The sequence below is a fragment of the Drosophila novamexicana genome, unplaced genomic scaffold (assembly GCF_003285875.2).
Source record: "Drosophila novamexicana strain 15010-1031.04,08,12 unplaced genomic scaffold, DnovRS2.1 tig00001340-arrow-arrow-pilon, whole genome shotgun sequence".
NCBI lineage: Eukaryota > Metazoa > Arthropoda > Insecta > Diptera > Drosophilidae > Drosophila > Drosophila novamexicana.
The window spans coordinates 863,230-888,947 of NW_020824850.1; the positions used below are offsets into that span (position 1 = coordinate 863,230).

At 43.0% G+C, this 25,718-nt stretch overlaps 2 protein-coding genes across 3 annotated transcripts; one reads left to right on the plus strand and one right to left on the minus strand.

The window, feature by feature from the left end:
- Window positions 1–82: 82 nt before the first annotated feature.
- Window positions 83–24,371, plus strand: LOC115767119 (protein encore). 2 transcript variants are annotated; one of them, XM_030711276.1, is made up of 12 exons: window positions 11,175–11,299; window positions 12,289–12,683; window positions 15,471–16,368; window positions 16,466–16,607; window positions 16,734–16,887; window positions 16,952–17,299; window positions 17,361–17,596; window positions 17,789–18,112; window positions 19,772–20,675; window positions 20,735–23,107; window positions 23,474–23,576; window positions 23,974–24,371. In XM_030711276.1, the coding sequence occupies exons 2-12, from the start codon at window positions 12,312–12,314 to the stop codon at window positions 24,033–24,035; spliced, it is 5,916 nt and encodes a 1,971-aa protein (XP_030567136.1). In that variant the 5' UTR covers window positions 11,175–11,299; window positions 12,289–12,311; the 3' UTR covers window positions 24,036–24,371. The 2 variants fall into 2 exon arrangements, with proteins under 2 accessions (XP_030567134.1, XP_030567136.1); XM_030711274.1 differs by lacking the exons at window positions 11,175–11,299; window positions 17,789–18,112 and adding an exon at window positions 83–285.
- On the minus strand, window positions 369–1,165 carry LOC115767121. Its single transcript, XM_030711280.1, has one exon. It carries the CDS (start codon window positions 1,019–1,021, stop codon window positions 425–427), a length of 597 nt encoding a protein of 198 aa, XP_030567140.1. The 5' UTR covers window positions 1,022–1,165; the 3' UTR covers window positions 369–424.
- Window positions 24,372–25,718: the final 1,347 nt, after the last annotated feature.

The window sequence follows — 25,718 nt, forward strand, 5'->3', positions numbered from 1 at the left end:
CAGAATTTTGCAACACTTGCACAGCAAGCGTAAAAGAAAAAATTTCTTTGTGCAATTTACAAAACATTTCGTGTGCACCGTGCGTAACAAACTATAACAAATTAAAAGCCGTGTGTGTAAAGCAGCAGCAGGCTGCAACAATATACCAATCAAACGCCAATCAAACACAAACAACAATAAACACAATCGCAGCAGCCAAAAAAGAGACCCAGCCATAAATCAACACAATGCCAGTGTGCAAATCGCCTGCTGTAGCATCTCAAATGGGCAGCAGAACTGAAAATGGTGAGTATCGAACGGTATTAGTGCATAAACAAATACAAACACAGATGCAACTGTACAATTGCAATTGTCTTTTGTTTGCCATTCTTTGCGCATATGTATACATATATATATTTAATTATCAATTTATTACATTTCGTTGTTATTGCTGCTCATTTGCGGCGTTTTTAAGTGCCGGCTGCCTTTTGTTGTAGTCGGCCGCATAGCTTGTTTCCAATCTTTGCGATTTCTCCAACTGCAGCTCGGCCCTGAGCCGGCAAAATTTGCCCGTCTTGCTGCGATTGCCATAGCTGAGCATCAGATCTCGATCTTCCATCTTGGTCGGCACACTGCCGCTCTGCTCCACAGCTGCCGTCGCACGGGCCTGCTGCTTGGGCACAATCTCGTACAGGATCGTATAGGTTGTTGTGTAATTGCTGCTCATATCCTTGGTCAGGGGGAAACGCACTTGGCACTGCCTGTTCCGTTGGTGATTGTTCAACGATTCGTTGCGTGCGCCCAGAAAGTTTCGCGTCGAATCGTCCGCATCCTCCAGCACAGCGGACGGCACATAGTTATCCTTGATTTCGGTTATGTGCTTCTCGCACGCATCTATACGCTTCAGTCCTGGCAATATGCAATCGTTCTTCTCAGCGCTGCCCAGGCGCAGCTCCTGCCAATTGGCCAGCAGCACCTCCTTGCCATAGTTCTTGCTAATGCGCTCGTCAATGTACGAGCCCCGCGGCAGCAAACTAAACATTTTCTAATTTCAGTGGATACAACAGTTAAGAAACCTAATTCGCGTATAACTAGGACTTGCAAATTTAAGAGAAAAAAAAAGAGATATATAAAAAAAACTATAAAATGTAGTAAATATTACATTTCGAACTTTTAACACATGACTAACAACTAAATTTTAAAATGACATCACAATTATACAGAAATATTCAAATGACAAGTATTTTAGTTAGGCAGTTCCGTAGATTTTGGATCTTATGGAGCATATTTGCAAATTTATTAACTTGATCCTTATATGCAATGCTTAAAAGGTGGCAACGCCATAATGAACGGTTCTATTGTGAACAAACATGCTCCAAGTGTTGCAAAACATATTAATTATTGTTTTTTTTGTCGTTTACTTCCTTTTTCGCAGTGGCGTTGCCAGAGTTTTGTTTTCGACGCAGTTAAGTTGGCTGCGCCTTGACCACGCTTTATTTAGTTGATGCTGAAGTGGGGTAAACCCATTTCTAGTGACTCACGACTGCGCTTCTCCCTTGTACTATATTATAGTAATCATATGTATGCCAAGATCTGTCAAATCATCAGCAAGGTATATTGTCATGCCCATTTCCAGACCTTTGATTATATGGCTCTTCCTTGAGGTTTTTGTCTTGATTCTTTTATTGGACGAACGCTAAAGTTGTTGTAGTTTTAGAAATATATTTGTTTGGGTTGAAAATAGATACGGAATGGATCTCGGTGCGTTTTTGTACGCCATTGTTGGCGTTTTTCGAGTGGGTTTTTATTGAAAATCTATTTTGTGAAATAAAAACGAACCGAGCCACCAGGCCTGGCGGCAGGGCCGTCAGTTCGCATTCATTGCGTCGTGATCATTTCGTTGGTGTTGTTCTTGCCCTCTTCTTCTTATACCCTGTACCCATTGGGAATACGTGAAAATGGGAGGTATTATCCGTTCTTGAAGTTTATTTTCGGGTGTTCAAGGTATGCGTACTCTTGATCTGGAGCTTGAGCTGAGTCAATCTTTGAGACTTTGAGAGTTGAATACTTTTATTTTTATATGCAAATGAGTAATTTCCTTCTTTCTTTTTTGATATACATATTTGCAGTTTCTTGTATATTATTTGGAGCACAAAATTCTTTAAATTCTTTTATTGCTTATCTCTCCGAATCGATAATTATCGATTTTATAACCTGGGCTTTTGGAGCATATTACTGAAATAAAAAGAACTTAAGACTTTAAATTTAATTTGTTATGCATATATGTGTATAGGTTCTCCTAGATCATATCAGGAACATTGCTTATAATTTATCGATAACTCTAGTTATCGGTTCGAATAATCGTTTTGAGCCTATGTTCCTACAGTAGACGCCTAGGAAGGATGAAAAATACATCCTAAATCATAAATGAAGAAAGATACAGCTTTTATTTTTGGTATAAACATGAATGTGAATATTTTCTTTAAGGCCTGACAAATTAGTAAAAGCAATGAGCCATAAATACAATAAGTTTTTCTTAGTGAAATACTCTCGTAGTGCAACACAGAGTGAAGAGAGAGAAAGAGAGAGAGAGATTGTGCTACAGGGTAACTGCTAGTCGTGCTTTTACTTAAGCATTCTCCCTTGTATTTGTTGCTTTTTGTTGTTGTTGAAATAACCCGGGCAAAGCAACGGCATTACTTTTGGCTAGCCCAATGCCTGGCTATGCTAAATACACATGTATATATGTGTATATATATGCACCTATATCTTGTGGTATATACAAAGCCGATATTTACGCTGAACATAACTGAAACAGACAGCACGCGTTGCATGCCGCAGTCTGTTGCAGTTGCAAATGCTGTTGTTCAGATGATGCTATAAACGAAATGTCGTCGTCATCCCAATTGTTATGGTTCATTCTCTAGTTGTTGTTGTTGCGCTCGGTTTCGCTTCGTTCGTTCGTTTTTCTGTTTACAAAATGCACAATTTTTACTTGAACACAACATTGTTTTTTTTTCTTTTCTTTCTTGTTCTGTTGTGCGCCCAGAAATGTTGAGAATTTGTGTAAATTAATTTATGAGTTTTTTCACGCCACTTTATTTTATTTGTTACACTTTTCTACAGCATGTACTTTGTATTTGTATATTTATTTATATACTTGTATCTATGCGTATAATTTAATGAATCTGTGATAAGATCTTTGATTTGGCGCAAGTCTCAAGGCAGAATTTACACACACACACACACACACACACACACGTCTGCGTATTCTATTTGAACAGGCCCCCAGGCGGGGCAGGCAGCTGCCTCTTTGCATAATTCATAACTCCCGCAGGTGCTGCCAGTAGCTGTAGCCGAAGGGAATGAAAGGGGGAGGTCAGCTGGAGGTGGGTCACACAACAAAGCAGCAATCAAATGCGCCCTCGTGTGCCCCCTCGTGTATGCAACAACATTTTGTATGCCAGAGGCATGCAAAATACTCGTGAGGGGCATCTTGGGCTGGCTAAGCTAGTTTGCCAGTGTTGCAAAATGCCTGAGTAGAGTTTGGTGTGTTGAAAAGTGAGTTTAAGAGCAGGAAGTTGAAAGTAAGTCTTAAGACTTTTGGGTAAATTGATAATCAATTTAAATTTACCTCACAATAAGTAAAATTATGATCAAAGGTTTGATTTGTTTTAACTAGACGTTTCTCAACACTTAAAAAGCTAAGTTTTTATTTATGTCTTAAATGGTTTTCCAACACCTTTTGCTTTTTCAGACTTAATTCACTTAATGAAAAACAACTAACTTAATCCATTTTAAGTTAACCTCGCCTTAAGCCTTTATAATATGCTCGGCATTTGCAATCGTTTACAGGACATCTTTCTGAGTCATCTCAGCAGCCAGGCCCGATTCATATGCTTGTCTCTGATGTGCTTAGCTGGCGTTTTATGCTCTTTGAGAGCCTGACAGGACACCAGCACGCGCAGCCACCCGCACATTTCAACTTGTGTCAGCTAAAAAACAAGGCAGCATGATTGCAGCTGTAGCCTGGCCTTTGCCAGGACGAAGAAAGCCACGCGCTCGCAACACACACATACATATAAGCTGCATAATCTAGCTGGTTTAGTGGATGGCAAGGGGTGGTTCAGGGGGACGGGGGAGGGGAAAGGCTGCTGTGGAGGCTTGTCCTTTCAGGCTGAACACGCGCGACGCTTAAAGTGAATGTCGTGTCGCTTGTCTGTTGTGTCTCTTGTCTGGGTCAAGCGGTAAAGTGAAAGCAACAACAACAACAACAAAAACAACAACAACAACAAGAAGCAGCAGCAAGTGCTATTTGGTTGTTGTCCTTGTTTTCACTGCCGCCTTGTTGACACCTTTCACGGCCGACGAATTAATTAAAGTGCCCCCGAGGTGTTTGTCGTAAAACATTTAGCATTTTAATTGCGTCATAAAGGCAGCAAAAGCATAGCGCGCATTTCGTGCCCTTTGACATTTGACGCCTAATTAGATGAGATTAGTTTGGTCAGGCTGGAGGTGCGTCCATTCAAGCATTAATTGAAGTCAAGACTCTTAATTGCCACGCCTTCTGGAGGCAGTGTCACCCACAGGAGCGCAGCGTCGGAAGTGTTAAACGCAGCATCCTTGCTTTTATACACGCCTGGCATTTGGCCTCGAAACGCATTGGCGCTTTTAAGCTCACACGTGCGGCGGGCACTTGTCAGCTCACTCACTCACGCTAACTCGCTGACAGCAGCTCTCGCATGCTCTCTCGCTCGCTCTCTGTCTCTCTCTCTCTGTGTCTACTTTGACCCAAATAAGATGTCGTAATTGCAGCAAGGCGCGACACTCACGACATCTACACACACACACACACACATACATAGACAGTCACTACGACGTGCAATTACGTTTACGTTACGTTTACATGAACCGAGAGCCGAGCAACAATCGTCAGAAGTTGCCATCTTTACTTACGCGCTCTCTCTCTGCATCTCGCTCTCAATTACACTCTCGCTCTCCTAATGAGCGCGCGCTCCATGTAAACAATAGCAGCAGACATATCAAAGCTGATGGCTTTAAACTTTTAGCGTCGGCGTTTCGTCGTTTCATTGCCATTGTTCCGCTGCCAGGCTGTGCATATATTATTTACTGCGACGCATAAGCCTACCCCCCGCCAGCACCCATTTGATGCTGCGTAGTGCTTGTTTATATTTAATGATGTGTGCGTGTGTGTGCATGTCATAAAGCTAATCGCTGCGAATTCGCATGAATTGGTTTTCAATTTGCATTTGTTTGCTGCAAGCGTGGCTTATTGTGCAGCACGTTCTGTTGCATACTTTGAGGCGGCCGTCGCACGCTCTCTCTCTCACTCTCTGCTGTTTCTGAATCTAGGACACGGCGTGCTCAGTGCAAATCCTTTAACTACTCAATCGTGGCACATATTGAGGTTTTGCCTATAGTTACGGCAACTGACAATGAAATCCTCTCACACACATGCACACACACACGCACGATTACAGTTAACTGCTATTTTGTAATGCACTGTCACAGCCCTTCTCCGCCTCCTGCTCCTCTCCACTCACTTCCTCTCTTAGTCCGCCCATTAACCAACGGTTCTGTTTTACAGTTATATATTCGTAAAAGCTTTTTTATTGGCGACTTTGCACAGCCGATGAAATTCCATCAATTTATCTAAAAACTTGCACATTTCCCTTTAGGCAGAAAATGTAATTTGAGATTCATAATTGACAGCGATTCGTTGAAATGTGTATTTTTCCCGCTTTTAATTGAATTGCAACTAGAATTTTTTGCAACTACAATTTTTGATTTTATATTTTTTCTTCTCTCTCTGATATATTGCGATAGTTTTTAATTGAATTTATGCGCCTGATTGCATTTTGAATGCAATGCCTTTTTTTGAGCTCTAACTTTAAGGCCTGATATCAGTTTTAAAAGGTTTCCGAGACAGATTTATGGAAAAACAGCAATTGTTCTACTGCTAGGCATATATTTCCTTCTATCATTAAGGGATACATATATACACATTTATAGGAATATATGTACATATCTCTCTGTTTTTTGTCACATATCTTTAAAGAGGACATCACCCACAGCTGAAAATAAACTGAAACAAAAGTTTGCCTCAGGAAGTTTTCAGCATATACCTCAGGGAAATAAGTTTATGTGCATAGACAATTTATTTAAAAAAAAACGTATGTAAAACCAAACAAACTTTTCAAACTTTATTTTTAGATGGTTTTACTTATAACTAGTAAAAGGAAACTAGTAAAAGGATCTAATTATATGTTTAAACAAAAATAAATGAAGTAATATGACTTCTTAGGAAATGAGAATATGTGCATAGTACAGTTTTTCAATTTGTTGTAAAGTAAACTTAATTCTTTTTGATTTTCATATTTTTGGATAGCTTATATGATTGTCCTTTGCTTATATGACCCTATTTAGTCTTGCGGGCATAGATGTGATAACTTGCTTAAGAGTAAAAAGGTTTATTTGATCCCGTTCCTTCACTAAAGCTTCGTTTAGTTCATTATCAAAATGCCGACCACTTTTGTAAACTTTGTTGGAAAGTATGCTCCATAGGTCTTCTATTGGTTTTAGATCTGGTCTGCTATATGTTCGCATTTGTTCTTGTTAATAATTAATAGTTCCGATATATTCATGCTCTCAGATATTACATATATCTGCACATATATTTATATATGCTGTACCATATATACTAAATATAGTATACTAACTAAATGCACACATATGTATATGTGTATACTAAAACCTTCTCTTTCTAATATGCTGCGCACACTAAACTATAAACTCAAACTAGCTTAATTGGCTTTTAAAATGAATGTTTGGCTTTATCATTTTTGATTTGGAATTAGATGCATAATTGACATTCAATCTGAGCTGGTATTGAGCATTGAATAGTTTTGTGTTAGGAAATCGTAAAGTTTTTGATTGCAGGCAACAAACTTTTGCGATAAACATTCCTGTTTGGCACGCACACACACAGGCACACACACACATGCATAAATACATACAATATGCGTGCATACATAGAGGCTACTCCAAGGTCTTGTCATGGCCTGCTTCGAAGCCAAAACGATGTGTAGATAGGCAAAGATGATGCCCAGCAACAACAACAACAACAACAACTGCAGAAATACACGCACCAGGAAGGACAACACAGCGATGAGAAATGCCACCCCAAAAGCAAATCGTGCGCATTTTGGCTCTGGGGCATAATATAGTAAAGGACGCAAAAGAGACAAGGAGTGGTAGAACGAAAGAGGGAGAGAGAGAGAGAGAGATAGAGAGAGTAAAGGTAATGACTCTAAGCGGGTCGCGGGAGCCACATGCTTTAACCTGTTTTCCGCAAAGCTTTTACGCACTCGGACTCGGTCGCTAGCTAAATGGAGAGAGAGAGAGAGAGCTAGAATGAGGGAGCGAACGTTCTTACACTTACCTTGCCACCCTTTTTGCTTTGCAAAGCACAAATAGAGCAGAAGAGAGCGAACGAAGGCGAGTGAGAGCATGTGCGTGTGTGTGCGTGTGTGTGTGTGCCCCAGCCTGAGCGATGCTATGCTTTTCTGACGGCCTTTTAGCGTGCGGTGGCCCAGTATCCATTCGGTCGTGTTCCCATAATGTCTGCCAGCGGAGCGCAGTGCTCGTCGCCGTCGTCCTATTCGTCGCAGCCGTCGTCAACGTTGTCATTGTCATCAGCAGCCGCAGCAGCAGCAGCAGTAGCAGAATCAGCAGCAGCAGCAGAGGAGCAGAAGCAGCAGCAGCTTAAAAATACATTTTCACAATGAAGCAAACGGGCGAAGGCAAGAGAAAATGAATTAGTTTGCGCTGTTGAAGCTAAAAACAAATACGAAAATATCAAGCATACAAATAATACAATAAATACAGTTCGAAAAATCGTGTGGAGACACACACAATCGTGAAAATGGCACGCGCGTAGAAATAAATAAAACAGCAACAAAACGATCGGAGGAGACACAAAAAAAAAAACGTGTGTGTGTGTGTGTGTAATAAGAACGCAGCGTATATCGTATACACACATACATATACACTCATCTATGTATGTATGTAATATATATGTATGCAGGAACAGGAAGCCCAAAGGCAGCCCGGCGCAGCGTATAAATATAAAGGCCAAAAAAAAAAAATCGAATTGAAAAGCATGAGCAACAGCAAAAAAAAATATACATTTTGTTTTCTGCGCTGCCTTTTCTACTCTTGTGATTTTTGTCGCGTGAAAAATGCCAGCGGAATTTTCATTTGAGTTTTAAGGTTTTTTTTCGTTGCCTTTTTTTTCGCATTGCCTTTTTGGTGTATTATACATACACAGCGACACACGTTTTTCACACAACAAACACACACATACGCGCGCACACACACGCGTTCGTTTCGTTTCGTCTCTCATTTCGTTTTTCGTTTATTGGTTTCGCGTCGCGTTCGTGTCGTTCCGGTACGTGTTCGTGTGCTCGCCCCACAGCCGAGCGAGCAGAGCGCTTGGCGCTCTTCTTCAGCCCGTGTGCAGTTGTTTGTTTGTTGTTCTTGTAATCTGTTAACATAGGAAGCCCTGTAAAAGTTTTGGGCACACACACACAGCCCTGGCAAATGGCGCAGTTTCATTTTATTTATTTAGTTTCGCATCGAAATATGTGTAGCATAAATAAACAGTAGCTATAAAATGCTGCCAGCATCTCGTTCAAACAATGCAACGCGGCAAACTTCCATTTATATTAATGTGCACGCACTGACAACTCCCACTCTCTCTTTCTCTCTTGTCTCCCCCCATTTGATTGCTCTCCCACGCAAGCGCAGGCGTTTTAAAGCTCGTTGCGCTCTTTACAACACTAAATCTCCGACAGCCGCAACACAATTTTGAGTACAGCGTGGCCTGTGCTGTGCCAAAGCTTTTGAGACGGCGACAGCTGCTGTAAACAGTTGCGGGGCGACACACAGGCACCAGGGTATGGGAATAACTGTGAACAGGGTAACATTGAGCACATGCATTCGCATTCCGGGCAAGGTATTATTTCTTCTTCTTGGCGTCAATGCAATGCTCCAAATTGTTGTTGTTGTTTTATTCTTTCGTTTTGTTTCTTTACATATTTCTTGGTCGTGTGGCACAGGTCGTATGCGTGTTTCTTATTACGGGCGACTACGTCATCCATCTATCACCTGTATTCGCGTCTTATTCTTGCCCTCTCCTTTTGCGCCTCTGTTTCTCCAAATCATGCTGGCATTTCGCGGGTATTTCCCAAGCACACAATTGCGAAAATATAAAATGGCATGACTTGTACTTGGGCGGATGGGCGGGCAGGCAGCCAGGGTTGGGCTTACGAATACTGAATGGGTATCCATTTTGTGCCTTTAACTTGTTCATATTTCGCTTTTGCGTTCATTTTGTCGCTTTTAAGTGCCAATGCAATTCGCTTGTTTGTTTGCTTATCGTCTCAAAATTGGATTTTCCTCTAAAGGCGGCCCGAGTAAACAATTCGATTTATTTTTGTGGGCTTTCGCTAATTATTTCTTTATATGATTATAAAAGGGCATTGCATTACGGTGTAATACCTTAAGATGTGTATAGATGAGTGTATATGCACATACACATATTCATATACATACACATATGCATAAATTGAATGAATCACAAGTTCTAAGACTTGAAATAATATATATTTTAGCATTTATTGCCAATATTAATTCCAATTGAACTGCGTTTTTTAGATGTTCTAGTAATTTCGAGCTCAATTTTTGGGCTTTTTGCAAAAACTTTTCTCTCAAAGTAATCTATTCCCTTGCGAAAAAAAAAAAAAAATATCTTGGACATCTTTGTCTATTTAAGCTTCCATTTATCGTTCAACAACCCCTGCGCAGACCCTCAAAAATGAATTGTTACCTAAAGAAAAATAAGAAAACTTGTAGCAATCAAAAAATTAGCATAATTATGTTGAAAAGTGAACAACGAACCCGCAAACAACAATAACAATAACAAAAACAACTGGTCAAAGACTCCACAGAGAGAGCGAAAAAGAGAGAGAGAGCGAGAGAGAGGGGGAGAGAGAGTCGGTTGTGTGCAAAAAGCATCCCTTCGCCGAACTATGCGGCGCTTTTAGTTCGTATCCTGGGGCAGGCTGAGGCACACGCATTTCAATTACACAGCTCTCCACGTTTTGAATATCAAAATAAATCGTAAACAAGGTCACATTCCGTGTGCGTGTGTGCGTGTGTATATTAATGCCACACAGATACACACACACACACAGACACAGACAGAGAGACAGAGACAAGTTTTGTGGATAGTCTTGAATCGTTCAACTTATTGAAACGCGCTTCTTTCAACTTGCAGCAAAATGTGTGCCACAAACAACAAATCAAAGAAATTCTCAGTTAACCTGAACTCCATAGACAACAGAAAGTGAACAAATAACGAGTTAAACAAAATAAAGAACATAAGAATCCAAACTAAAAGAAAAGCTTTAACTAAATAATATTTTTAAACTATACAACTATACATATACTAAGTAATAGTTATTAAAAACAAAAACAAAAACAAACAAATACTTAGCTGTAAGCTGTAAGGACATATATTAATAATAATCATAAGTGAGAAACTTCGCAAGTGCAGAGACCAAAATATTAAAAAAAAAAAACAAAAAAAAACCTAAAGGCAGTTTGTGATTCTCGGTGATATGGTGTAAATGTGATAAACAATGTTATAAAACGTTTTAATGTTAATTAAAAGCAAAACAACAATAACTACAACAACAAACTCTCAGTAAATTGTGTTTTTCGATTCTACGTCTTTTCGTTTTGCAACATTTTTGAAAAACAAACCAAAAACCAAAAAAATTTAAAAACAAACTAAATAATCAACAAGAATAATAACTATACTTATACTATATATACACACACACACATATATATATCTAAACTAAACTAAGCCTTGTCTCTATAAGCGAGTTTAAAATATAAATTAAAAACTAACTTTAAGTCGCACAAAAACAAAAAAAAACTAAACCTAAAAAACTGTGGCTCAAAAAGGCGTCGAGATTTTTTTAAATATTCTATCAACTGCACTGCCGGCATATTTTTGACAAAATATGATTTTACTCTAAAAAAAAAAAACTAAAAATTAAAAAAAAACCCAAATCCAGAATAAATACGTACAAAAACATAAAAAACAAAAACAAACTCTAATCGTACGCAAAGATTCTTATGAAACCAAACAAAAAGACATCAAAACTGCAGCCAATAAAAAGAAGTTGGAGCGTTCAACAAAATGCAATAGTTTTTCTCACACGCAAAGGTAAAGCTAGGATAAACCTTGACAAAATCTTAAGATTATTCTTCTTAAGATAATACATATATAATATTTCAGTTAGCTCTAGTCGTAATACTTATACTACAAAACCAATCATGTCTCCAATTGAAGTATTAAATCTTCATATCCCTTATATTTTCGATCTGGATATAGTCTATCTGTGGATCTGTTTGGCATTTTTTCTTGCAAGGATTCATTCCTTTGATTGTCTCTTTATATCATATTGATCGAAATATCGTGCTAAAATTGAGTTCCTTTTATAAACAACTTGTTGGTTCGTTTATAACTTTCTTTCAAAACTATGTTAATATTGAAATATATCAGACATTCGAAAGGCTTGCTAGCATGTAAATATATATTGATTTTTATTAATTTTTATTATATTCTTTTCCTAATCCCATTTGGAAAGTTTTCTAATTTTGTCCTCCCATATAATTAAGACGGCCTCGACCCCATAAAGTATATAAATTCTTGATCAGCCGAGTCGTAAAGCTCCACAAAGTACATACTTTAACATAATCCTAGTCAAGCAACACGTAAAGTATATAAAATCTTTATCAGCCGTAAAGGTATCTCCGTTTATCTGTCTCTGAAGAAGTCTTGATTTTCGGAGAGGACAAATTAGAAACCTTTTTGCAACAAAAACAAAAGAATAATATTTACATAAATTAAAATAAATATAAATACATGCTTGCAAGCCTTTCGAATATGCGATATATATTCTTATTGACATAGTTGTTAGAAAGATAATGTTCAGATATTTAATAATAAGTTTTAACAATATTCAAGTTAGAGATCTATAGAAAAATCATTTGAAGAAATGTTGTCTATTTGTTTGGGGAAATCTTTATGACATGTTAATGAAATATTTGCCAACTTATTCTCAGATTCTGAATTGTCAGATATTTCCAATTTTGAGATATAACATATATAATTGATATAATGCATTTCCGTTTCGTGTCTTTTCTTTGCAGTACATTTTACATAAACTGTGATTATGAGTTCCACAAAATCTCAAGTAGCCCTTGCTACAAATATTCCAACCAACTTAGCCTCCGCCTCAGCCACCTCCACTGCGGCCACCGCCGTTGTTGTTGTCGCCGCCGTTGCCAGCAACAATTCAACGACGTCACCAGCAACTGCAGCAACTGCAGCAGCAGCGGGAGCAGCAGCAGCAGCGACTACAACTGCAACAGCAGCTGTGACGTCATCGACAGCAGCCGCAAGTGCAGCGACAACAACAGCAACAACAATAACAACAGCAGCCAGCAACAACAACAACAACAACAACAACTGCAACAGCAACAACAACGAGGAGCAATCGAACGCCTCCAATTTGGGGCGTCAAAACAGTTTTGGCAATAAACGCGTAAGTTTAACTACTCAAAAAAATCAAGAATCTAGTTGCATTATATGCATCTAGCATATATCTAGATATATATATATATAGGTCAGTTTGAGCTGAGCGTGTGCTCATTCTCTGCGAGATTCTCTCGCTCTCTTTCGCTCGCGACTCTGCACATGCAGCCATGAACTGGAACTGGCCTGGCACTGGCCCGTGCGACAAAAAGATACACGCCCAAAAAACTGCATAAACTGGGTCAGGTCAGGTTGTTTGGGTCTGGCTGGTTTCTAGGTATATTGGAAATGCAATTGCTGGAAATTCCCAAACGCGACGTATATAGAATTTCATAGAATTTCAATTGAAAATGTACTATTTTGATTGTTGCCCAGACGACGGACTCAGCGTTTTTCATCAGCGGAGTTCAAGGTTTTTGTGTGGGTGGCAAGTGTTTGTTATTTTGTGTGGCATGTGGCAAATGGTATGTGGCACGTGGCATAGTTCAATTTTAATTGTTTCTAACAAGTGCTTCCCAATTTAACCACAAACAAATGCCATGCCCAAGAATTTGTAAAACAGCAGCAGAGGCAGCTGCGACTCTGCGACTCTGCCCCAAGGTCGATTTATTGATTTTTCCCGCGAACTGATGACGTTCGCGGAAGTTGGCCAACACGAGGCTGTTGCCTGCACTTTTTGGCAGTTAAAAAAAAAAAAAACAGAAATCAAAACAAACAAACTGCCAAAACAAATTTGTGAACTTGCGGCTAAACTTTTTGACAGCTAGTGTCAGGTGTTTTAACTGTAAGTTAAATATGTATTCAAATGTTTGAGAGAGAGAATCAAATGGGCTATAAAAATTGCACTGAGCGCGCGATGCGGGAGTAGGAGAAGAATATCATAGAGAATATCTTATATAGAATATAATATAAAATAAATTATATAGAATACAATATAAAATATATTTTATAGAATATATAAAATATAGAAACAAGGCAAAACGACAAATATCACAGTTGATGTCCCTGATACGCAGAGAATGTGGACTCTGATTTGCTCGTTTTGCTTCTTGTTCGTTGCTTGACGCTTGCAATTCTCAACTAGTTTAAGCCTTGAAAAGGGCACAAGGCGTTTGCAAGCATAGATACGATAGCAAAGTCTGCTGATGATAGAACCGGAAGGTTCTTGGTCAAGATAAACAGATAAACCATATACCAGATATATGTTCTCTGTCTATAAAACAATTGAATACTAAAACAAACTGTGGTCGGTCGTAAATAAGAACTTATAGAAGAAAATAAAGTTCGATCAAATTGTCTTAACTAAGCGCCAAGTCTTCACAATATTCGAGTGCTCATTGTACTTACTGCTAGATTGATGACATACGACCGAAAGCAAATGTAGCAACAATAGAACATATATTTAGAAATTAAAAACTTGTACTACTTAGTATAGTATATAGATTTATAATTAAATTTTCTTACTTATTATGAGTGCTAGTTGTAAACAAGAGAAAATGTGCACATGCTATAAACATTCAAAGCTATATAGGAAAACCTATTCAATATTTAGTTCGAAAATATGTTTAGTGTATATTTATTTTGATTTAGTCAGTGTTAATTTGGTGTAGACAGCTCACTGAGCAGAACATTTGCACGAGCTGGCCCAAAGTGTTGTGTGCTCAAGGTTTGGCTTTGACTTTGACATTTGCGGTTGGCTTTATTGCTTTTATTTTTCTGCCACGTCACACGAGGGCCACTTCTCAAGCAGCAGCTGTCTCATAAGCGCACCAAAATCGACTGATTAATGATGTTCAATAAGTTCGACTTTCAGGCGACGCGTGTGCATATAAAAATCAATGAATAGCTATGGAAAACCCAACCAAAACACGCCAGACTAACTGATGAACTAACTGGCTGACTAACTGATTGGCCGATTGACCGACATTAAAGCCGACTGACTGACTGACTAACTGATATCGTGGCGTTGTCCTTCGTCGTGAGTTGAAATGTCAAAAGGCAGCCAGGCTATGAAGCGATTTATGTGGCTGGCAAGGCAACATTCACAGGCACAAGTTCAGGTTCAGGTGAGGGTGTGATTGCAAGAGCGTGCGCGACATATAGATGCCCTGTAACACATGTTTTTCAGTATTTATGTACATATTATGAGCTAATTTGTAGCTCAAAGGCACTTGTTTCACTGCTGAGGCAAAGGAATTTTGCATGATTCCACGCTCAAGGGTGGAAAATGTGTGAAAATCTGTTTCATGCAACCCTTTTATGCAATCGATTGGTTTCAAGTTCATTTGGAAAGTTATTTAAATAATAACTTATTAAAGACTACATTCACTGCTTTTGCCAAATCCACCTACGCGTACGAAATAAGGGTGAGAAACTCTAATTTCGATTTTTAACCAAAATTACTTGGCCAAGGCAAAGCAAATGAATACCAGCTACTATTTGAAAGGGCTTTTTACTTTTGGACCCATTTATATAAAAGGTACAGGGTATAGCCGGAATATTCCAATGCAGACATTGGTTTTTCCACCAACCTGCTACCTTTGATCTCCTGTGTGTGTGCGGATCGTTAACGTCGCCTGGGCGGGCATTTGTTTAACATTTTAATGAGCCAACAATTGCATCACGGTCAACGTCATCGCAAGCAAGGGCTATGGCAACGGCTACGACTATGGCTATGGCTATGGCTATTGGTTGCCCTGCTGGCTGCCTTTCGGTCTGTCAACTTTGGCATTAAATTAGTGGCAGCTAATTCGAAACTAATTGCTTTCACTCTGCTTACTTTACTTACTTGGAATAGGGCAACATGAAGGGCAAACATCTTACACGCAGTCATGCCATGCGCGAGTCCACATCGCCGCCACGCACGCCAACGCCGCGAGGCGTTGCCGAGCAACATCAGCAACACCCCAGCGATGCCCACGAGCACAACAACAACAATGCCATACTTAACAACAACAATAATAGCAATACAAATACCAATAGCAAAGCACAATCAAGTGGACGCGGCAACTCGCCGTTGATGGAAACGCCCGCTGTGATTGTTACTAGTCAGCAGCAACAGCAACAGCAACAGCAGCAGCAGCAGCCGTTGAATGTGCCGCTGCGCGACGAGGCTGAGTTTCCCAAGTTGTCGCCGCCCAAGAAATCTGGAGCTGGACATCATAATCGCACCAATAGCAATGGCAGCTCTGGCATTGAATACAACAACAATAACAACAAAAAGTATGTGGTAGACATGAAGGCCAACGGACTGGACAAGCATCACAACAACAACAGCAGCAACAGCAACAACAGCCACAACAGCAACACCAACAACAACAACAACTCAAACAACAACTCGTCATCCGCGCTGCTCTACAATTCGGGCATGAATTATAAGGCCGCCGAGCGTCATGAGCGCCATGAGCGTCACGAGATGTCCAGCCAGAATAGCAATCTCAGCAATAGCAATCACGAGGAGGAGCTGTATCACTATGAGCGCGGCTCGGGCGGCGGCGGCGGTGGCAAAAAGCATCGCGCCAATACCAACTCGAAGGGCTCCAAGCCGCGCTTGAAGAACCTTAGCTCGTCCGGCAGCATCGATGGCGGCAACAGCATGAATTGTGGCGGCGGCGGCGGGGGCAATGGTCAAACATTGGGCGGCAACAATAATTCCAACAATTCGAGCAACAACACCTCGGGCTTTATATCGCGCGGTAAATACTAGCATCCTTGACTCCTGCCAGGATGCAAGGATGCTCTCTAATATTTGCTCATAGCTCAATTCATTGATTCTAGTCTTTCATCAATCAGAAAACTCGAGTGAACAGTACACGGACTTCGGCGGCACAGATCTGTTGACATTCTTTCGCGATACGCTCAATAAGAATCCCAAGGATAGAAATATTCTGTTGAAAATCGAAAAGGATTTAATGGACTTCGTACAGGAAAAGGGGTGAGTGCTTATTAATTTTAGCAAGTATTCGGAGTATTCCATCGAAAAGAGCGAAAAATGGGTGGGAACTGAGTTGATGTACCCAGCACATGAATCTAACACCTGTTTTTCTCACCTCTTCCTTAGTCGTGGCTGTGAGTTTCGCTTTCCGTCGACCTCGTCGTACAATCGCATGCTGATACATCGCACGGCTGCTTTCTTTGGCATGGATCACAACGTGGACTCGGAGACGCAGCAGTGCGTCATTGTGGCCGTCACCAAGGGCACACGCATACCAGAGGTGAGCTCTTGATCACATATATTAACTATATCATCTATGTAATAACTGTCTGATCTGCTCACAGATTCGCTTCAAGTCGCTGGTGCGTGCTGATCATCGCGAAGATGCGCGCAAGTCAATTCTGAAACGGGATACGCACAGCTTCGATGAGGTGCGTCAGTCGCCGTATCTCTGCCCGGAGCGTCTCATGCTCGACCGCAAGGCCAAGAGCTTTGAGGAGCGCGAGGAGGATTACGATCGTGCGCGCAGTCGCATCTTCAATCGTACCGCACAGCAGGACGGCTACCCAGGCGACGATGACGCTTATGGTGGTGGCTGGCACAATGCAGTCGAGCAGCAGCAGCAGCAGCAACAGCAACAACAGCCGCCCAGGCCCAAGCGCCCCAATGGCAAAATGCTGCAGATGCAGAATGTAAGTTGCCCTTGTCCTCGTACAGCCGAGCTGCCTTTGCTAATTGTTTGCTCCTCGACAGTCGACGGAATCGCGCGATGGCGGCGGCATGAGATCTGGCGGTGCTGTGCCCAAGTCTCATAACTTTGGCAATTATGGTGGACCGCCCAGTGCTGGGGGACCCGGTGGCGGCGGCGGCGGTTCGCTGCCGCGCGGCGACTCAACCAATTCGAATAAGAGCGGACGCGGCGGCTTTGCCAAGCAGGACTCGACCGGCAGCACCAGCACGCCCTGGCGCCTGTCGCCCTCGAGCAGCGGGTGAGTAGATTTTAGACTATTTTGGTGCTTGGACCCAACATGCCATACCCAATTCGCTCGCTCTCTCTTTCTCTCTAACCTAACCAAATACGAAATTTTGAAACTGTTGTTAAAATTGCGAAAAACATTTTTGTATGCCACCCCAAAACAACAAACCGACAACAACAACAACATTTACCAAAAAAAAACCAGCTACAAGACACGCACCCAATCCGTGCGCTCCGATTCCGTAACGCCCTCGCCCACGGGCTATGGCAGCGATAGGCAGACGCCGGAGTTCAGCCAGCCGCCGGCGCAGGGCACATCCTCCAATCGGGGCATGGCCTCGTACCTGCAGCAGCAGGCAGCCGCAGCCGCAGCGACAACAACACCAATTGCAACAACAACGTCCAGCACACCAGAATCGGCGGCAACAGCATCGGGACTCGTCTGGGCCGTCACAGACATTTCGAGTGTGCCAATTGGCAGCGTCCTCATTGATCCGCAAACCCTCCAACCAATTCTCAATGCAGACGGGTAATTTACAAAAAACAAAAACACACCAAAAATCCAGCAACAACAAAAATTCAATCGCCACCAAATTTACGAGAACTTTAATTATTTTGTACTCAAAAAAAATTCTATTTTATTTTTTATTATAAACGCAATGCTTTACTTTGGTTCCGCCAATTTTCTTATAGTTCTTACTAAAAATGTATTATATAAAGTGTCTAATCGATTTTTTTTCATTCGCAATTTGCAAATTATTCGAATTTTTTAAATCATTTAAAAACATTAAAGAAATCTATATTCGAAGATGTTTGTATACGGATTATATAGAACTAATTTATGCTTTTTGTCGGTCAGTCTGTTTGTTTTCTCAAGAATTATTGGATTATTTTGTTATATTCGGGAGAGCCCGACTAGGGGATACCCTGAACCCACTTCTGCCAACAACAAATGCAAAGCGATTTAATCTTGTAATTTATGTATTATAGATTTTGAATTATAGCTCCCATTGCCGGTGTCGAACTCGCAACCACCATCGCCCCACACCTTACAGACATACCATGATTTGCTAGAAAAACAGGATTTCGAAATCGATTAACTTTTGACTATTCAAGTTCAATTTTTACAGGGATTATATATGTATATATATATATATTGTTTGTTTTGTTTTAAGCCATAGAACACAATTGATTTCGAATATTGCATTTAATATATATACATACGCTTACGCGGTGAGGGTATTCGCACTTCGGCATGCCGATGTTAGCTTTTCTTTATTGTTTTCAATTGATATGCCTTTTCATAATATCGAATTTGATCCAAACAAACGCGTGCAAATTATTTAATTTATTTTCGCATAAATATTTATTATATATATTTATATACATACATTATGAATGGCATTTCGATGTGCTACTTTCGACTTGTTGATGTTGTTTTTGTAAATTATCTGCCTTAAAATTAAATCAAACCAAATCAAATCAAATCAAACATCGCTCGCTCGCTCTCTCAAATGTTTATGATTATGAGTATGTGTATGAGTGCTGAGTCCACGCAAACAACTCTCTCAGCTCTTCAGCCGCCACTTACGCTCTTTCGCTCTCACGTGCTCACGTACTCACGTTCTCACCCGTACATCGTCCACACACTCTCACATGCGCGCACACACATGCAGCTCTGTTGCTCTCTCGCTCTCGCTCTCAGCTCTCAGCTCTCATACTCTGTTCACCAGCTTTGTTCAGATCGCCTGCGCTGCCGTTGTCTCTTGTCAAACTACCAGTTAACTGTTAACTGCCAGTTAAATGTGTCGACTGTCAGTGTTGTCGTCTAATTGTTGTTCGTTCTAATTGCATTTGCATCTTTCTCTCTCTCTCTCTTTCTCTCTTGCATCAAAAACGCATTTGTTGTTGTTGTTTTTACATAACTTTAAGTAACCAAAAAAAAATATATATATATATATAAAAAAGAAGTCTGTCGCTGCCGTCGCCTTCACTGCGCGCTCTTTCGCAAAACTTTCTAGCAATCCTGACAACAACTGTACTTTCCTTTATTTACTTAACCTCACACTCACATTCGAATACCGCGCCACAATTTTGCATGCCACGAGCGAGTATCCAAAACCACATCCAAACCCAAGAGTTGCCCAAAATGTATTTAACTACATTTTTATATTTTGCCTGCTTGCAGCTCCATTTACCACTACGACCCGTCCAATTTGCCGCCGAATCAGGCGCTGCAGCACGGTGGCAACAATGGCGGCAACTATCAGACGAGCGGCAACTATGCGCCCAACTATCGCAAGTCCTCGCCACATCAACCGCTGCCGCCGTCGCCAATGCAGCAGCAGCAGCAGCAACAGCAGCAGATCTACAACAATGAGCTGTCCTGCAGCTCCACGGAGAGCTATGCCGAGGAGGCGCAGTCGCCGGGCATGGACTGCTCCGACAGCTACGAGAGCTACCAGAACGAGCAACAGCCGCAGCAGCAGCAGCAGCATCAGCAGCAGCAGCAGCAGCAGCAGCAGCAGCTGTGCGATTCGAACAGCGGCAAGGGCGACGAATGTGATAGTCTGTCCAGTGCCACGGCCTGTCTGAGCATTACGACCTCGACCTCCACCAAGAACTATGATCGCATCGAGGTGCAAAAGTACAAGAATCAGGCAACAAGTCCCAACATACCCGGCAGCTGCGACAAGGAGCTGGAGGCAGCGGCACAGCTGCAACAGCAGCAACAGCAACAACAGCAGCAGCAGCAACAACAGTTGCTGGAGCCGGAAACGGAAACATTGGTGGCCACAGCCAGTGTTGTGTCAGCGCCAACGGAGCTGCCCGCCAGCCAAACGCCGTTGCCAGCGGCGTCCTCGTCGGCTCCATTGAATTGTGATGCGCAATCGGTGTCGCCCAGCAGCACGCCCTACAGCCAGTGCGAGGTGGTGAAGCCGGCCAGCCAGAGCCAAGCTCAGTTAGTTGCCGAGGAGCCGAAGACCACCACCTGGGCATATACGCAAAGCTACCAGGCACCGGATGGTTCCACCGTTTTTCATACCACAACCACGCCCAATGGCGCGGCGCCCTACACATATCAGCAGGGGGTGAGTAGGGAAGATCCTAGTATGAACTTGATGAAAAAACTAATTCTTTTCGTTTACAGCCCGATGGCAGCATCTATGCTGTGCCCCAGGGCATGGTCTACACAGCGTATCCACAGCCCACTGTCAGCGGCGCCGCCTCCCAGCCGCTCTTCCAGCTGGCGAGCAACAGCCAGCCAGCACAGGCGCTATTTGCCTCACAGGAGGCAGCCGGTGAGCTGCCCGGCACCTACATGATACCTGTCTACGAACCGGCCCAGCAGCAGCGCGATGGCTTGATACCCGCCCAGGCCATATACCAGACGCCGGCTGGACCAGCTACGGCTGTGATGCCGATGGCCACCGCCACCTATCCGACAGCACAATTCGCTGCCGCTGCTCCTAATGGTGCGCCCATTTATCAGGCGCCGCTGATATACTCCAGCGATCCGCCTGCCGCTCAGCTACAACAGCTGCAACAGCTGCCGATGGCCACCTATCCGATTGGCTATCCGTATCATTACTATCAGCCCATACCCTACTATGTGTCGCAGCAGGCGGTCGCAGCAGCGCCCATGGTAGCCACTGCAGCAGCTGGACAGCCGCCCACGGGGCAGACGTCGATCCAGGCCCAGGCGCAAGCACAGGCACAGGCTGCCGCCCAGCTGAATCTCGCAACTGCCACAGCGGCTGGTCCGCCAACGGTAGCTGGCGGCCAGCAGTCCGGCAATGGACACAGCTCCGGCAACAGCGCTGCTGGCGGCGGCGGCGGCGGCTATATGGGCGGTGCACGGGTCAAGCGTACGCCCGGTGGCGGCTCCATACATTACAATGCCAGCTATCCGCCAACTGCGGCTGGACATGCCAATGCACAGGTCACACATCATCCGGGCGCCGGTACTGCCCATCATCAGCTCATCAGCACGCCCGGCGCCAGCACAACGACAACATATCATGCGCTGCCTACGCTGACATTGGCGCATGGCGGCGCGGGGGCCAATTCCGATCTCAATGCGGCCGCCGCTGCTGCTGCTGCAGCCGCTGCCGGTGCTCACGTTTATGCGGTGCCCGCCCAGCATGCCACGGCATTGATACCAACCAATATATTCCCGTATGCAACGGGCCAGCCGGGCGCACAGCAGGCGGGACCGCATAATGCGTTGCTCCAGCAGCAGCAGCAGCAACAGCAGCAGCCACCGCAGCCGCCGCCGTCGCAGCACACGGCACCACATCATGCTCTGATCACAGCCGCACCCTTCTATACGGCAGCCAGCGGTTCCATGGATGTAGCTGCGTCACAGTCAGCGCCCAGCACGCCAGCAGCGCCCGGACGTCAGGCGCCGCTGTTCAGCACACCGCCAGCGCCCAATGTTGGCGGCAGCGCCAACAACAGCAGCAGCGCCGGCGGCATCTCTGGCGGAGCGGGCGGTGCGGGCTATCACAGCAACAGCTCGACGCCGCACTACTATCACAGCCAGAGCAGCAACGAGGGCGGCTATGGCACACCCTACGAGAAGCGCAACAATGCCAGCAACCTGGGCTCGAGTGCACCCACCGGTCGCAAGCCCTACCATCCGGGTGGCTACAATCCGCGTCACTCGGTGCCGCTGGGCGGCATGCCGTCGGGCGCCAAGACGCCGTTGCTCAACTCCAACAACGAGCCGACGCCGCGCGCCTCGCCCAGCAGCATCAGCCTGGGAGGCGGACCGTCGACCTCGTCGAGCTATCATCATGCCGCGCACCGCGGACCGCCGCATGCGCTGGGCAAGCGCGACAATAAGCCCACACAGATGCCATTAATCAGCGGACCACCGCCCAGCTATGCCACATCGAGCAGTCCAGCTGGTGGCGGCGGTGGCGGTGGCTACGAGGCCAAGCCTCCGATGCGGCTGAATGCGGGCGCCGCCAGTTTTCGCAGCCAGAAGTCGATAAATGCGGACTTTCGACGCAGCGTCTCGCAGCGCAACTCGCCAAGCGCCAATGGAGCTGGTGGCAACGGCGGCAACAGCAGCCACGAGAGCAGCAACAACTCGCCCAACAGTATTGCGGGCGGCGGCGGCGGTGCCGGAAGCAACAACAACAGCGCCGCCAACACGCCCAATGCACCCAATGCACCGCCCGCCGGCAGCCTGGGCACACAGTACATTGTGGTGGATCATTCGACGGGTACCGCTATGAACGCCTCGCCGCCATCCATTTACCTGAGTGGTGGCGGCGGAGGCGGCGGCGGCAATGCTGGCGGCAGCGGTGCCGGACCGCGTACATCGCACATTCCAGCCCAGCTGCATCACAGCGCCGGAGCAGCAGCAGCTGCGGCGGCGGCAGCAGCCGCAGCCGGCCAACAGGCCACAGCGGTGCTCAGCGGCGTTGGCGTTGCAGCGGCTGCACTCGGCGGCTACAATCCCAATGGCGCGTCCGGTGTCTACATCAAGTACGGCCAGACGTACTTTGCGCATGTGAGTAGAGTCTGAAACTAGAGTCCTGCATCGTTTTGGATTCATTTGCATCATACTCGAATACTCAATCAAACTAAGAGAGACTCAAACTTTCGACTGTCGAGCTAAGTGCCAAAACCGAAGACCCTTCATACAAACGAAGTTCGATCTCAAGCAGATCGAACATCGATCGGCAACATGTTCCAGCTAACATGTACAATCAAACCAAAAATAGCTCAAACATAAAAGAATTAATCCAGTTGCGAGCGAGCTCGAGTCAAAAGAGTATGGAGTATACGAATGATGTTTTTGTTGACTCGATGCAAGGCTTTATTTGATATTCTACGGAAAAGGTGTGCTAATTAACTTTCCTTTCTTTTTATTCAGCCCTCGGTGGCCTTGCCCAACAGTCGACGTTCGCCCTCGAGCGATATCCGACCGCAGATGGCACAGGTTGCCGGCATGTATCCCGCCACAATGATGATACAAGGTGAGAGAAGAAACCCGAAAGGAAAAAAATATATTTAAAATTGGCATGACGAGCAAACTATTATCAGGAAAATCTTACACACTAGTGTATCTCGTATATGTGAACAATTGTTGTAAGCAACTTTAGACCAAATCATTTTTACCAAAAGGACTGCCTCGATTCATATAAACGAAGGCTAAACGAATGTTGCCATCTTTTGCGTTGCCAGATTTTCAATAAATGGAAATAATTGACCAAATAAAGGGTCACACTCTTACATCTTAAATTAAAGCTTACAGAACAGGGCATAGTCAGAAGGACATGCCAATTTTGATTCTAACTAACAACTAGAAATAGTATATGTACTTTTATAGAATCAAGTGAAGTTATCTAATCAATTTTCTCGTCTCCTTTACAGCACCTCCACGTCATCCAAGTCGTCATCCGAATCCGAACTACAAAGGTTCGCGTCCGCGGTAAATCTGCCGCCCATTGAACAACTGGCGGATGCGCGCACCTTAAAATACACACAAAAAACAAAAGAAACAAAAAACACAAAAAAAAAACAAACGAAAAAAAGTACTACATAAACATAACGGCATACCTAAGATAAATATAAATAGCAACCTAATCTAGTGGAACATAATGTAGTTGACAAAAACAAAAGAAAGCAAGAAGAAGATGAAGAGGAAACAGATAAAAGTGAAAGAGAGAAAGAGTGAAGAAGTAGAAAGTAGTTGATGTAACAGAGGGCGAGTACAGAGCATAGGAGCAAAAGGCCGCGGCGAGTTGGATGGTAGCAGCAGAGCAGACTATGGTGGTTGGCGTGAGGGGGTGGGGAGTGGGGGGAGAGGGGGTTGCTGTTTAGCAGCTAACGGGACTGCAAGCTGAACAGGCGCGTTAATGCAACAAAGTGTAAAACAATTGTTAAAATCTTCCGCAAACAACTAAAAAAAAAAAACAAAAAAAAAAATCAGCCGGTAAAAAAGCAAAACTTAGCAAACTAGCTCGAGTTAAGAAATTGTGTAGAACAAAAACAAACAGTAAAAGAAAGAAGAAAAAAAAACAACAACAAGAACAACTACAACCAGAAAAAAAATGCTGTATATTTTGTGCCATTAAAAAATAGTCTTTAAAAATATATATATACATATGAAAAAAGCAAATCGAGTACCGAAGAAGCAATAATTGAACACAACGACGGCGAACTGGAACGGAACAACCAACCCGGACTGCGCTCCTGACGGACGAAAAAGGAACTATACTAAGCTAGAGAATAAACCGTTATATGTTGCTTTAGTGCTGGCAAATGCAGCATAGCCAGTTGACCGCTACGCTTAAAGACTGACAGTCGTGTCCGATCGTACAGGCAAACCTCAGACGTACAGTAGCTTCCGTTTGAAAGTCCCCCAAAGCTGTTATCGTAAAATATCATAATAATATGTATTATAATTGAAATAATTGTCATTTTGCTTTGGTGTGTTTAATTGAATGCGTTTTAATTATGTTAGAAATCTCAACCAAAAGTGAAGCAAAACTCCAACAGAAATGACAGACAGCACAGACACCCTACACTTGGCTCGAAACGAGACTGCTGCCACTATTTTACTGTGGGCGTGGCTAGTACTATATATATACCTATTTTGTATGGCAAAATTTGTAATTTGTAAAGCTCTTCGAGTTAATCTCACAAGAAAAAAAAAATAAGAACGAAAACTCTCGAAAAAAACATCAATTCTGTTTCAAAATCAATATAATTTTGTTATTGAGTCAAATTAAATAAATATATATATATATATATTTGCCTATTACCAATTAAATGATGATAAATTTTGTGAAATCTTTTAAATTTGAATTTCCTTATTATGTTTAGAATTGAATTCTTTATGTTTTCTTTATAATTTCTGTTCCTTACGGCAAAGAAGCTGCAAACACACACACACACACACACACACATTACACACTTTAATTTTCGTTATTAATCATAAGAGGAGTAATATTGAAATATAAAAATATAAATATAATCACATCAGAAATGAGAAATGAGAAAGAAATTGCGGTACGTAAGAGCCAAGCAGCTATACATTTATTGTTAAACAAAATAATTAGCTTAGCGTATAAATTACATATGTATATGTACCATTTAATATATATAGGCAACTG

Bases quoted from the DNA above. Each gene is read 5' to 3' on its own strand.
- LOC115767119 (XM_030711276.1), top strand. From the start codon at position 12,312: ATGAGTTCCACAAAATCTCAAGTAGCCCTTGCTACAAATATTCCAACC. The intron at 12,684-15,470 runs GTAAGTTTAACT...TACTTGGAATAG, and splicing joins ACAGTTTTGGCAATAAACGC to GGCAACATGAAGGGCAAACA. The intron at 16,608-16,733 runs GTGAGTGCTTAT...CCTCTTCCTTAG, and splicing joins GACTTCGTACAGGAAAAGGG to TCGTGGCTGTGAGTTTCGCT.
- LOC115767121 (XM_030711280.1), bottom strand. From the start codon at position 1,021: ATGTTTAGTTTGCTGCCGCGGGGCTCGTACATTGACGAGCGCATTAGC.